Source organism: Oncorhynchus tshawytscha, linkage group LG19 (assembly GCF_018296145.1).
Source record: "Oncorhynchus tshawytscha isolate Ot180627B linkage group LG19, Otsh_v2.0, whole genome shotgun sequence".
Classification (NCBI taxonomy): domain Eukaryota; kingdom Metazoa; phylum Chordata; class Actinopteri; order Salmoniformes; family Salmonidae; genus Oncorhynchus; species Oncorhynchus tshawytscha.
In genome coordinates, this window is record NC_056447.1 from 55,477,371 (window position 1) to 55,489,870 (window position 12,500).

At 44.2% G+C, this 12,500-nt stretch overlaps 1 protein-coding gene across 1 annotated transcript in view; it reads left to right on the forward strand.

Annotated features, from left to right (window-relative positions):
* The window catches only part of LOC112218944 (unconventional myosin-Va), a 43,913-nt gene that overhangs the window by 13,490 nt on the left and 17,923 nt on the right, over positions 1–12,500 (forward strand). The window contains exons 13-25 of the mRNA XM_042301922.1: positions 1,951–2,076; positions 2,387–2,470; positions 2,943–3,065; positions 3,448–3,545; positions 5,563–5,649; positions 6,116–6,224; positions 7,126–7,337; positions 8,836–8,992; positions 9,493–9,732; positions 10,846–11,094; positions 11,303–11,396; positions 11,580–11,722; positions 12,413–12,500. The exon at positions 12,413–12,500 is cut by the window's right edge and continues 86 nt beyond it. Of these exons, the coding sequence (XP_042157856.1) occupies positions 1,951–2,076; positions 2,387–2,470; positions 2,943–3,065; positions 3,448–3,545; positions 5,563–5,649; positions 6,116–6,224; positions 7,126–7,337; positions 8,836–8,992; positions 9,493–9,732; positions 10,846–11,094; positions 11,303–11,396; positions 11,580–11,722; positions 12,413–12,500 (1,810 nt within the window). The remainder of the gene's footprint in view (positions 1–1,950; positions 2,077–2,386; positions 2,471–2,942; positions 3,066–3,447; positions 3,546–5,562; positions 5,650–6,115; positions 6,225–7,125; positions 7,338–8,835; positions 8,993–9,492; positions 9,733–10,845; positions 11,095–11,302; positions 11,397–11,579; positions 11,723–12,412) is intronic.

A 12,500-nucleotide genomic window follows, 5' to 3' on the forward strand; every position in this document is an offset into this window, starting at 1 on the left:
AATTTCTCTAAGTATTCACACCCCTGAGTCAATATTTTGTAGAAGCAAAGTTGGCAGTGACTATAGCTTTGAGTCATCTTGGGTATGTATACCATCTTTGCACATCTGGATTTGGGGATTTTCTCTTTGAAGTTAGATGGGGAGTGGCGGTGAAATGCAATCTTCAAGCCTTTCCACAGATTTAATGGGATTCAAGTCTGGGCCACTCAAGGACATTCACATTCTTGTTCTGAAGTCATTCCAGCGTTGCTTTGGCTGTATGCTTGGGGTCATTGTCCTGTTGAAAGGTAAATCTTCACCCCCAATCTAAGGTTGTCTGCACTCTAAAGCAGGTTCTCATCTAGGATTTGCCTGTATTTGGCTCCATTCATTGTTCCCTCTATCCTTACCAGTCTCCTAGTCGCTGTCCCTGAAAAGCATCCCCATAGCATGATGCTGCCACCACCATGCTTCACGGTAGGGATGGTGTTAGACGGGTGATGAGCTGTGCCTGGTTTTCTCCAGTGATAGCTCTTTGCATTCTCAGGAGTGGCTTCCGTCTGGCCATTCTCCCATAAAGCCAAGATTGGGGAAGTGCTGTAGTGACTGTTGTCCTTCTGACAGGTCCTCCCATCTCAGCCAAGGAACTCTGTAGTTCTGTCAGAGTGGTCATTGGGTTCTTAGTCACCTCCCTGACCAAGGTGCTCCCTGACCAAGGTGCTCCCTGACCAAGGTGCTCCCAGACCAGTTGTTTAGTTTGGTCAGATGGCCAGCTCTAAGGCAGAGTCTCCATATTTCTTTTTCCATTTCCCAATGATGCAGACCACTGTGTTTTTGGGAAAAATGTCAACACTCTAGAAATAGTTTTATACCCTTCCCCAGATATATACCTCATCACATCTCAGAGATCTACAGACAGTTCTTCATCGTCTAGTTTCTGTTCTGACATGATCTGTATTCTGTCATGTTTCATGTTCTGTGTGGAACCCCAGGAAGAGTATCTGCTACTTTCTCAGCAGCTAATGGGGATCCAATAATAAACCCCAGGAAGAGTATCTGCTACTTTCTCAGCAGCTAATGGGGATCCAATAATAAACCCCAGGAAGAGTATCTGCTACTTTCTCAGCAGCTAATGGGGATCAATAATAAACCCCAGGAAGAGTATCTGCTACTTTCTCAGCAGCTAATGGGGATCAATAATAAACCCCAGGAAGAGTATCTGCTACTTTCTCAACAGCTAATGGGGATCCAATAATAAACCCCAGGAAGAGTATCTGCTACTTTCTCAACAGCTAATGGGGATCCAATAATAAACCCCAGGAAGAGTATCTGCTACTTTCTCAGCAGCTAATGGGGATCCAATAATAAACCCCAGGAAGAGTATCTGCTACTTTCTCAGCAGCTAATGGGGATCCAATAAAGATAATCCAACCAAATAAAACACAACAACAAAAAACACAGTGGAACCTTAAATAGACATGTGGTTTCTTTCTAAATCATGTCCAAACAATGGAATTGTCCACAGGTGGACTCTTAATCAAGTTATAGTGACATCTCAAGGATGATCAATGGAAATTGGATGCAACTGAGCTCAATTTGGAGTCTCATAGCAAAGGGGGTATGAATACTTATGTAAATGAGATTTCTGTATTTCATTTTCAATCAATTTGCAAAAAAATCTTTTTAAAAAACAATTTTTTCACTTTGTCGTTATGGGGTATTGTGATGTCATTACAGGGTATTGTGATGTCATTACAGGGTACTGTGATGTCATTACGGGGTATTGTGTGTTGAGGGGTGGGGGAGTATTTAATCCATGTTGAATTCAGGTTGTAACACAACGAAATGTGGAATAAGTCAAGGGGTATGAATACTTTCTGAAGCCATTGTACACACACACATATTTAGGATGTGAGTCAGGCTGATGTGTTCACTAACTTCTCCCCTTCCTTCCTCTCCTCCCTCCCTCAGATGCCCAAAGGCTCTGATGACACATGGGCTCAGAAACTTTACAACACCTTCCTGAAGAAAAGTGATCTTTTTGACAAACCTCGTATGTCCAACAAAGCCTTTATCATCCTCCACTTTGCAGACAAGGTACACAAGCATCCTTGTACATTTAAAAACAAACAAAAACTGGTCATGTCAGACCTTCTATTTATGTATACGTTGACGGAGGCCATTGCCTGCTGTCTGACTGTAGGATGTGGGTTGTTGGGTGTAGGTGACTGACTGACTGAAATAGCTCTCCTCGTTTGAGCAGTACTAACCAAACCACTCCCGTTCTAGAATGAGGGTCAGGTTGAATATCTCATCTTATCTTCATCTTCTTATCACGAATTGACATGGGTGTATGTTTTTCCTACCCGCTGTTCCCTCTGTTTAGCACGACCCTTTTTGTCCCTAGGTGGAGTACCAGTGTGAGGGATTCCTGGAGAAGAATAAGGACACTGTCAATGAAGAGCAGATTATTGTGCTCAAACTAAGCAAGGTTTGTTTCTTTATTTGTTTGTTTATTTGTTTGTTTGTTTTTTTCATATCAGGTCAAACACTCAACCTTTCTCCCGTCTTCCAGTCTGTAAATACCTTCTGTATACTAGTCTTATGTAGAGGACCATCGTAGTGCCCTCGGGTTAACTAGCGTGATGTTTGAACTTGGAGAACACACCCAGCACAGAGCTGTAGGAACAAGTCTATGTTTAGATCTTGACAGACCGTTTTATGTCATGGAGAAACTGCCCCCTGGTGGCGAATAAAGGTACCTCGTTCTTCTTCGTTTTATTAGTGCACTTTTCATATGGTGACAAAACCACTGGCGAAAGAAAAACGTCACAGTTAGCAGACAAAGAACCAAAAGATTACAGTCGAGATGATACAAGAAATGGTCACAAACAACCGTTTAAAAAAAACAACAACAACAGTTTCCTGTTCCTGTTTGAGACGTGTTTGACTCTTCCCTCCAGTTTGATCTGCTGTTGGAGCTGTTCAGCGACGAGGAGAAGCCTGCCGGCTCCCTGACCAGTCGCAGTAAGATGACACGGCCTGTTCAGGCTCAGAGAGACCACAAGAAGACCGTTGGAACGCAGGTGAGAGGGAGCTAGCAGAACAAGGCTTAAACATAAATCAGTCTTCCGATGGTGTGGTTTTTAAGATTCAGATTTCTTTGGAAGTTATAAAACACGCGTTGCCATGTTACAACCTTCTCAATGTAAATCTGATATTTTTAGCATGACTAGTACTTTGCTACATTTAGATGAGCCTCATATCCTGGTTCCTCTCTAGGTTTCTTCCTAGGTTTTGGCCTTTCTAGGGAGTTTTTCCTAGCCACCGTGCTTCTACACCTGCATTGCTTGCTGTTTGGGGCTTTAGGCTGGGTTTCTGTACAGCACTTTGAGATATCAGCTGATGTATGAAGGGCTTTATAAATTGATTTGATTTGATTTGACCCTTTGTCTCACCCCTCCTCAGTTTCGTAACTCTCTACATCTGCTGATGGAGACTCTGAACGGAACTACTCCTCACTATGTACGCTGCATCAAGCCCAATGACCTCAAATCCCCATTCATGTGAGTCTGCCACCACACTCCTTTACCTTTAGGTTATGTTCATTAGGCACCAAACGGAGAAGAACAGGATGAAATAGAAAGGGACTATCTGGAGTTGTCCAATCAGAAATGTTCATTTTTGTTTTTGTTTTCAAAAACGTTTAAAAAAAAATAAAAAAAAGGGATGTTCCCTAATAAATATGACATAGTTATCGTTTTGTGGCACCCTGTGAAAGAGAGGGTAAAATCTGTCACCAATACGTTGATTCACAACGTTGTTTCAACATATTGTGACATGGAATCTACGTGGAAAATACATTGGATTTGAAAAAAAGTCATCAACGTTTTGAGGATGAAATTTCAACCACGTGATTATGTCATGGTAACCAATTTTCAACAGACAAAAACCTTGTATAAAACATGTTGAATTTGTACCTTTGAAACAATTTACCATCTTCAACATTATATCCACTATCAGAACAAAAACAATAGGCTGGGCAGCACCTCCTACTGGAGAGTTGATGTATCTACAGCACCTCCTACTGGAGAGTTGATGTATCTACAGCACCTCCTACTGGAGAGTTGATGTTGAGCTACAGCACCTCCTACTGGAGAGTTGATGTGTCTACAGCACCTCCTACTGGAGAGTTGATGTGTCTACAGCACCTCCTACTGGAGAGTTGATGTGTCTACAGCACCTCCTACTGGAGAGTTGATGTGTCTATCCTACTGGAGAGTTGATGTGTCTACAGCACCTCCTACTGGAGAGTTGATGTGTCTACAGCACCTCCTACTGGAGAGTTGATGTGTCTACAGCACCTCCTACTGGAGAGTTGATGTGTCTACAGCACCTCCTACTGGAGAGTTGATGTGTCTACAGCACCTCCTACTGGAGAGTTGATGTGTCTACAGCACCTCCTACTGGAGAGTTGATGTGTCTACAGCACAGATGGAGATGTGAATCCAACATATTAATAATTAATTTTGTTTTTTTTAAACTGGAATCAAAACTGGAATTAAAGCCAGACTGGAATTAAAACTGGAATTAAAGTCAGACTCCAATTAAAGTCAGACTGGAATTAAAACTGGGATTAAAGCCAGTCTGGAATTAAAACTGGAATTAAAGTCAGATACACAAAAGATACATAGCCTTTAAATGTTGATATTTGATTGCGTTGTCAACCAAACACAACTCAATATCACTTTTCTAGCCTGTAATCGAACCCCCAATGCTGATGCTCCAGATACTCAACTAGTTTAAAGAAGGCCAGTTTTATTGCTTCTTTAATCAGGACAACAGTTTTCAGCTGTGATAACATAATTGCAAAAGGCTAATGATCAATTAGCCTTTTAAAATGATAAACTTGGATAAACACAATGTGCCATTGGAACACAGGAGTGATGGTTGCTGATAATGGGCCTCTGTACGCCTATGTAGGTATTCCATTTTTAAAAAATCAGCCGTTTCCAGCTACAATAGTCATTTACAACATTAGCATGAACAACTGTATTTCTGATCAATTTGATGTTATTTTAATGGACAAAAAAGGTGATTTTCTTTCAAAAACAAGGACATTTCTAAGTGACTCCAAACCTTTGAACGGTAGTGTACATACCAGTCAACAGCTTGAACACACCTACTCATTCCAGGGTTTTTCTTGATTTGTACTATTTTCTACATTGTAGAATAATAGTGAAGACATCAAAACTATCAAATAACACATGGAATCATGGTTAAATAAGTGCTCAGCATATGTGGGTACTCCTTCAAGACGGTTGGAAAAGGATTCCAGGTGACTACCTCATGTAGCTGGTTGAGAGAATGCCAAGAGTGTGCAAAGCTTTCATCGAGGCAATATTAATTATTTAAAAATTGTTTTAATACATTTGCTTCGTCATTGTGGGGTATGGTGTGTAGATTAATTAGGGGGAACTTAAAAAAAAAAATCAATTTTAGAATAAGGCTGTAACGTAACAATGTGGAAAAGGGGTCTGAATACTTTCTGAGTGCTCTGTATGTATGTTGTCTTTGTAATAGGATGGACCCCATGAGGGCAGTACAGCAGTTACGGGCTTGTGGAGTCCTGGAAACCATCCGCATCTCAGCAGCAGGCTTCCCATCCAGGTACAGCAACACCAACAATACCAACAGCACCAACAACAACACCACCAACAACACCACCAACAACACCACCAACAGCACCACCAACAACAACAACAACAACAACAACAACAACACACACCACCACCAACAACACCCCCACCACCAACAGCACCACCAACACCACCAACAACAGCACCACCAACAGCACCAACTGACCCCACCACCAACAACAACACCACCAACAGCACCAACAACAACACCACCACCACCAGCACCACCAACAACAGCAGCAACGTCACCCTGCCCTTTGGCGCTGATTTAGCCAGCTCTAAAAGGAACTCTCACATAACATATACACAAGCATTCAACTTTCTCTATACACACACACACACACACACACACACGTCACAAAGTGTTCCCACAGCCTGTTCCCGTAACGACAGAATTGGGAGCATATGTTCCTCACCTCACCTGTACCTGTGGACAGGTGGACCTACCAGGAGTTCTTTAACCGGTACCGGGTTCTGATGAAACTGAAGGACATTCTCTCAGACAGGAAGCAGACCTGCAGGAACGTCCTGGAGAAATGGGTTCAGGTAGGAAGTGTCAGGGGTTAGAGGTCAGGCCTTAGGGTTCAGGAATTGACCTGACTTGGAGAGATGGGTCACAGTAGGGACAGAGTGTACAAAATATATAAATGGATATATCTTACCATGGTATGTGAACAGCTTTACCATACTGGCCTAAACTCCTCTACCCAGAACCGTACTAGGGTGTCGACCAAGACCTGGTCATATCCATCATACCACAACCCTAGATCCTCCTTCATTTCTGTTTAAAAGGTTAGGCGTATCTTTATGCAATACATCCCTCTCTCCGGATTACAATCAAAAACTCACACCTTCACTCTACTCCACCTCCTTCCATACTGGGTGAGTGGATTCATATAGCCCTCTCTCTCCAAATGAGCTATGACCTGTGTCCACGATCGATATGGGAACCTGCACCGATATATGCCATAATTCCACACACAAACTGTCTACTTCAATTACTTCCATCCAGTTTGTATCCAGACTGGATAGAAAGGTAGCATAGATACCAAACAAACAATGGTTAAATCAAATCAAATGTATTTATAAAGCCCTTCTTACATCAGCTGATATCTCAAAGTGCTGTACAGAAACCCCAGCCTAAAACCCCTCCAAACAGCAAGCAATGCAGGTGTAGAAGCACGGTGGCAAGGAAAAACTCCCTAGAAAGGCCAGAACCTAGGAAGAAACCTAGAGAGGAACCAGGCTATGAGGGGTGGCCAGTCCTCTTCTGGCTGTGCCGGGTGGAGATTATAACAGAACATGGCCAAGATGTTCAAATGTTAATAGATGACCAACAGGAGGTTAGATCCGAACATGGCCAAGATGTTCAAATGTTCATAGATGACCAACAGGGTCAAATAACAATAAGTGTACTAAAATGCTCAACAACCCTCTTATCTCCAAGGACCAGGACAAATACCAGTTTGGAAAGAGCAAGATCTTCTTCAGGGCGGGTCAGGTGGCCTATCTAGAGAAGCTGCGTTCTGATAAACTGAAGAAGGCGTGCGTTCGTATCCAGAAGACGATCAGATGTTGGCTGACCAGGAAGAGGTATCTCCGTATGAGACAAGCTGCCATCACCATACAGAAAAACACACGAGGTTACCAGGCGCGCTGGTGAGTGGAGAGACTACAACCTCACAGGGTTTCATATACCTATACTATACTATTCATTTATATACCTTCCAGAGAGGGAAAGACAGGGAATGCAATCGATGTACGTACAGTATCGAATCATTGTTTTACTGTAATTTGTCCCCACATTGCTTTTCCCACTGTGTGTAGGTGTCCACTAGTTTCCACATAGTCAAAATGGACTATATTGGAAAAATTCATTAAAAAGACAAAATGTAGAGTTTAGGCATAAGGTTAGCAGTAGGGTTACGTTTAAAATCACATTTTAAGAAGATTGATTGTAGAAGTAGGCATGGAGTGTGGCTGTGGTACCTAGTGACGACCCTGTATGTGTGTCATGAACATTCTAATCTGTAGACCTGAAAAGTCCTGGAATTAGTTGTGTCTAAAGAGTGGGAAGCCTGATCATTAATAGAGTCAGACATCTGGCCTTTAGGTGTATTATCTCTGACTCTCTCACTCCCCCTCACCTCTCTCTCTCTCCTCTCTTGTCTCTCTCTCTCTCGCTCTCCTCTCTTGTCTCTCCTCTCTTGTCTTGTCTCTCTCTCTCCTCTCTTGTCTCTCTCTCTCTCCTCTCTTGTCTCTCTCTCTCCTCTCTTGTCTCTCTCTCTCTCTCTCTTGTCTCTCTCTCTCCTCTCTTGTCTCTCTCTCTCTCCTCTCTTGTCTCTCTCTCTCTTGTCTCTCTCTTGTCTCTCTCTCTCCTCTCTTGTCTCTCTCTCTCCTCTCTTGTCTCTCTCTCCTCTCTTGTCTCTCTCTCTCCTCTCTTGTCTCTCTCTCTCCTCTCTTGTCTCTCTCTCCCTCTCTCTCTCTCTTCTCTTGTCTCTCTCAACCTCACTCGCCTCATGCTCTCTCTCTTTCTCCCTTTTTCACCCTCTATTTTCTTTCTGTCCTCTTTTCTCTCTCACCCTCTCTCTCCCCTCTTCTCTCTCTCCCTCCTCTCACCCTCTCTCTCTCTCCCCTCTCTTCTCTCTCTCTCTCCCCTCTCTTCTCTCTCTCTCTCCCCTCTCTCCTCTCTCTCCCCTCTCTTCTCTCTCTCCCTCTCTCCCCTCTCTCTCTCTCTCTCTCCCTCTCTCTCTCTCTCTCTCCTCTCTCTTCTCTCTCTCTCACCTTCTCTTCTCTCTCTCTCTCACCTTCTCTCTCTCTCTCACCTCTCTCTCTGTCTGTCTGTCTCTCTCTCTCTCTCTCTCTCACCTCTCCCTGTCTCTCTCTCACCTCTGTCTCTCTCTCTCTCTCTCTCTCTCACCTCTCTCTCTCATCTCTTCTCTCTCTCCCTCCTCTCTCCCTCTCTCTGTCTCTCTCTCTCTCTCACATTCTCTCTTTCTCTCTCTCTCACCTTCTCTCTCTCTCTCACATTCTCTCTCTGTCTCTCTCTCTCTCACTTCTCTCTCTCTCTCACATTCTCTCTCTGTCTCTCTCTCTCTCACCTCTCTCTCTGTCTCTCTCTCTCTCTGTCTCTCTCCTCTTCTCTCTCCTCTCTCAGTCTGGTAGCGTTCCTGAGGAGGACCAGAGCAGCGGTTATCATCCAGAAGAACCAGCGTATGTTAGTGGCCAGGAGACGCTACCAGCAGCAGAGGTCTGCATCCATCACCATGCAGCGTCTGCTACGGGCCTACCAGGCCAGACAGACCTACCGCAAGGTATCCAACACACCCCCGACCTGCTCCAAAATTCAAAACACACTTCTCTACACACAGTCGATCATTCAGGGGTCGTGTTCATTCAGAGGATGTGTTTATTCAGGGGTCGGGTCCATTCAGGGGTCGGGTCCATTCAGGGGTCGGGTCCATTCAGGGGTCGTGTTCATTCAGGGATGGGTTTATTCAGGGTCGTGGTCCATTCAGGGGTCGGGTTCATTCAGGGGTCGGGTTCATTCAGGGGGTCGGGTTTATTCAGGGGTCGTGTCCATTCAGGGGTCGGGTTCATTCAGGGCACAACATATCAAAACGAAAAGCAGGGGAAAACATTTTTAATTGGTTCAGATAGTACCTCCCTGTTTCAGACCGTTTTCTTGTGTTTAGAACCCACTGAAACACGACTCGGGTCTACAACAGTGATTTGTATTTATATAGACCTTTTCCAGGTGCTTTACACAGTAAGAAGAAAACTCACCTCAACCACCATTCTCTGCTTCCCCCAGCTGCTGTACGAACACAAGGTTCTCACCATCCAGAAGTGGGTGAGAGGCTGGCTGGCCAGGCGGAGGTGCAGACGCTCTCTGAGGGCCGTGGTATATCTCCAGAGCTGTGTGAGACGCATGGCTGCCAGGAGGGAACTGAGGAAGCTAAGGGTGGAGGCTCGCTCTGTAGAACACTTCAAGAAGCTCAACGTCGGCATGGAGAACAAGATCATGCAATTGCAGAGGAAAGTGGACGAACAGGTGATGTGTATTTATGGATAGACCTTTCTGTAGGTGCGTTACTTTCTGTATGGACGTAAACTTTCTGTATGGACCTTTCTGTAACCACCACTTCCTGTATGGACGTAGGTACTTTCTGTATGGACGTAGGTACTTTCTGTATTGCCATAGGCATTTCCTGTATGGACGTAGGCACTTCCTGTATGGACGTAGGCACTTCCTGTATGGCCACCATCCAGCTGCTAGGCACTTCCTGTATGGGTGTAGGTACTTTCTGTATGGACGTAGGTACTTTCTGTATGGGCCGTGGCACTTTCTGTATGGACGTAGACTTCCTGTGTGGACGTATGGCACTTCCTGTATGGAGGGCACTTCCTGTAGGAAGGCACTTCCTGTATGGGTGGCACTTCCTGTATGGACGTAGGTACTTTCTGTATGGACACTTTCTGTATGGAGCTCTGTATGGACGTAGGCACTTCCTGGGAGAACAAGATCACTTCCTGTATGGCAGAGGCACTTCCTGTATGGACGTAGGCACTTCCTGTAGGTGAGGTACTTTCTGTATGGACGTAGGTACTTTCTGTATGGACGTAGGCACTTTCTGTATGGACGTAGGCACTTCCTGTATGGACGTAGGCACTTCCTGTATGGACGTAGGCACTTCCTGTATGGACGTAGGCACTTCCTGTATGGACGTAGGCACTTTCTGTATGGACGTAGGCACTTTCTGTATGGACGTAGGCACTTTCTGTATGGACGTAGGCACTTTCTGTATGGACGTAGGTACTTCCTGTATGGACGTAGGCACTTCCTGTATGGACGTAGGCACTTCCTGTATGGACGTAGGCACTTCCTGTATGGACGTAGGCACTTCCTGCATTGAAAGCTACAAATAGTAGTACTACTACAACTAAATGAACAAGTGAGACCAGGCAGTCTGGTTTCATGTTTATTTTGAGTAATGAATATTTTGGAAATCTTACTCTTTCGAGACACGCACCACTGTCTCCTTAGAAATATCTGTTTACTTCAGTATTGACCCCAGTTGAAAACAGGACATTGTTTCATGAGGTAATGCTGGTTGTTTGTCACATGTAAACCCTCAGTGTGTGTGTGTGTCCCTCCCTCCTGCAGCACAAGGAGAACAGAGAGCTCAGTGAGAGGTTGCGTACTGTGGAGCGGTCCCGGGCTGCGGAGAGCGAGAGACTGGGTGGAGAGGTGGAGCGACTGCGCGTGGCAGAGGAGGAGAGCAGAGTTAAAGCAGACGGGGTACCCTCCCTCCTGGAACAGCTGTCATTCCTCCGTCAGGAATTGGAGACTACCAGGGAGGAGAAAGAGGCCATACAGGAGGAGGCTAGGACATACAGGGTGGACACTGAGAAGGTAACGCAACTGCTGCATTCACCTACTAACTTAGACGGAGAAGGTAGAGCTAATACGGTCGTTTCTCCAAAGCGACTTAGAAAACTGTCAAGGTCACTGACACATTATATTACGAATGTAACTTCCAAGCCTGATGTTGCCAGCACCATGCTGTACTGAGCCATGGAAACAAGTGTCCACTAATGTGGTTCCCTCTTCCGGCCACTAGGTGGTGTCAGAGTTGAATGAGAACAACCGCTCGTTGATAACGGAGAAAGAGGATATGAATCAGTTGATCCAGGAACAGAGACAACAGATCGCAGGTACAGTACAGGGGTCATGTTCATGATGGCACACAGTAAAAAAAATATTATATATAAAAAAAACGTTTTGCATTTTATATAAGTATTTTTTTAATTGGACAAGTCCATTTTACTCCTCCATTTTTTCCGTCTGTTGTCTTCCATTTGTTGCCTAATGAACACTTCTCTGTTCCCTTTGTCCAGAGAGCAAAGCCCAGACTAAAGTCGGTATGCAGCTGGAGAGTGATATCCGTGAGGAGCGTGACCACTACCAGAGTCTGCTGAGTGAATACACACGTCTAAAAGAGAGACACGCTGACCTGAAAGAAGAGATGACTATCAGTGTGGTAAGATGAGTTATATGAAGCATTATAGACCTTAGAGAATAGATGTTTATTCACACGCAGGGGGTTGGAATGCTGTTATCCATCTCATACTGACACTCAAAGCTATTTATCTTACGTTTCCCAACGTACAGTGGGGCAAAAAAGTATTTTTAGTCAGCCACCAATTGTGCAAGTTCCCCCACTTAAAAAGATGAGAGAGGCCTGTCATTTTCATCATAGGTACACTTCAACTATGACAGACAAAATGAGAAGAAAAAAATCCAGAAAATCACATTGTAGGATTTTTTAAATGTTTAATGTGATTTTCTGGATTTTTTTTCTCATTTTGTCTGTCATAGTTGAAGTGTACCTATGATGACATTTACAGGCCTCTCTCATCTTTTTAAGTGGGAGAACTTGCACAATTGGTGGCTGACTAAATACTTTTTTGCCCCACTGTATATGTTGACCAGAATACAGGATATACATATGAAGTGGGTAAAACAGCATCTAAACATTATTAATTGTATGTTTAGATTTTTTTTGGATTAGCCATCTCTTGGGATTTTGAATAATAATAATATACCGATCTTGGTTTGGTTGGACAGTTAAGTAACACTGCCGCTTTCCTAGCCTGGATTTCAGTGGCTTAAACCACTGCATACATTAGGTCTGTATGAAAATAACTTATTGGTTTGGTGTCTAAACCAGATCACCGATAAACCAGGCCGCCGGAGAACAGACTCCAACTACAGCAGCAATGAGTCTGAGGGAACTCCCAGCTCTGAATCTGCAGAGG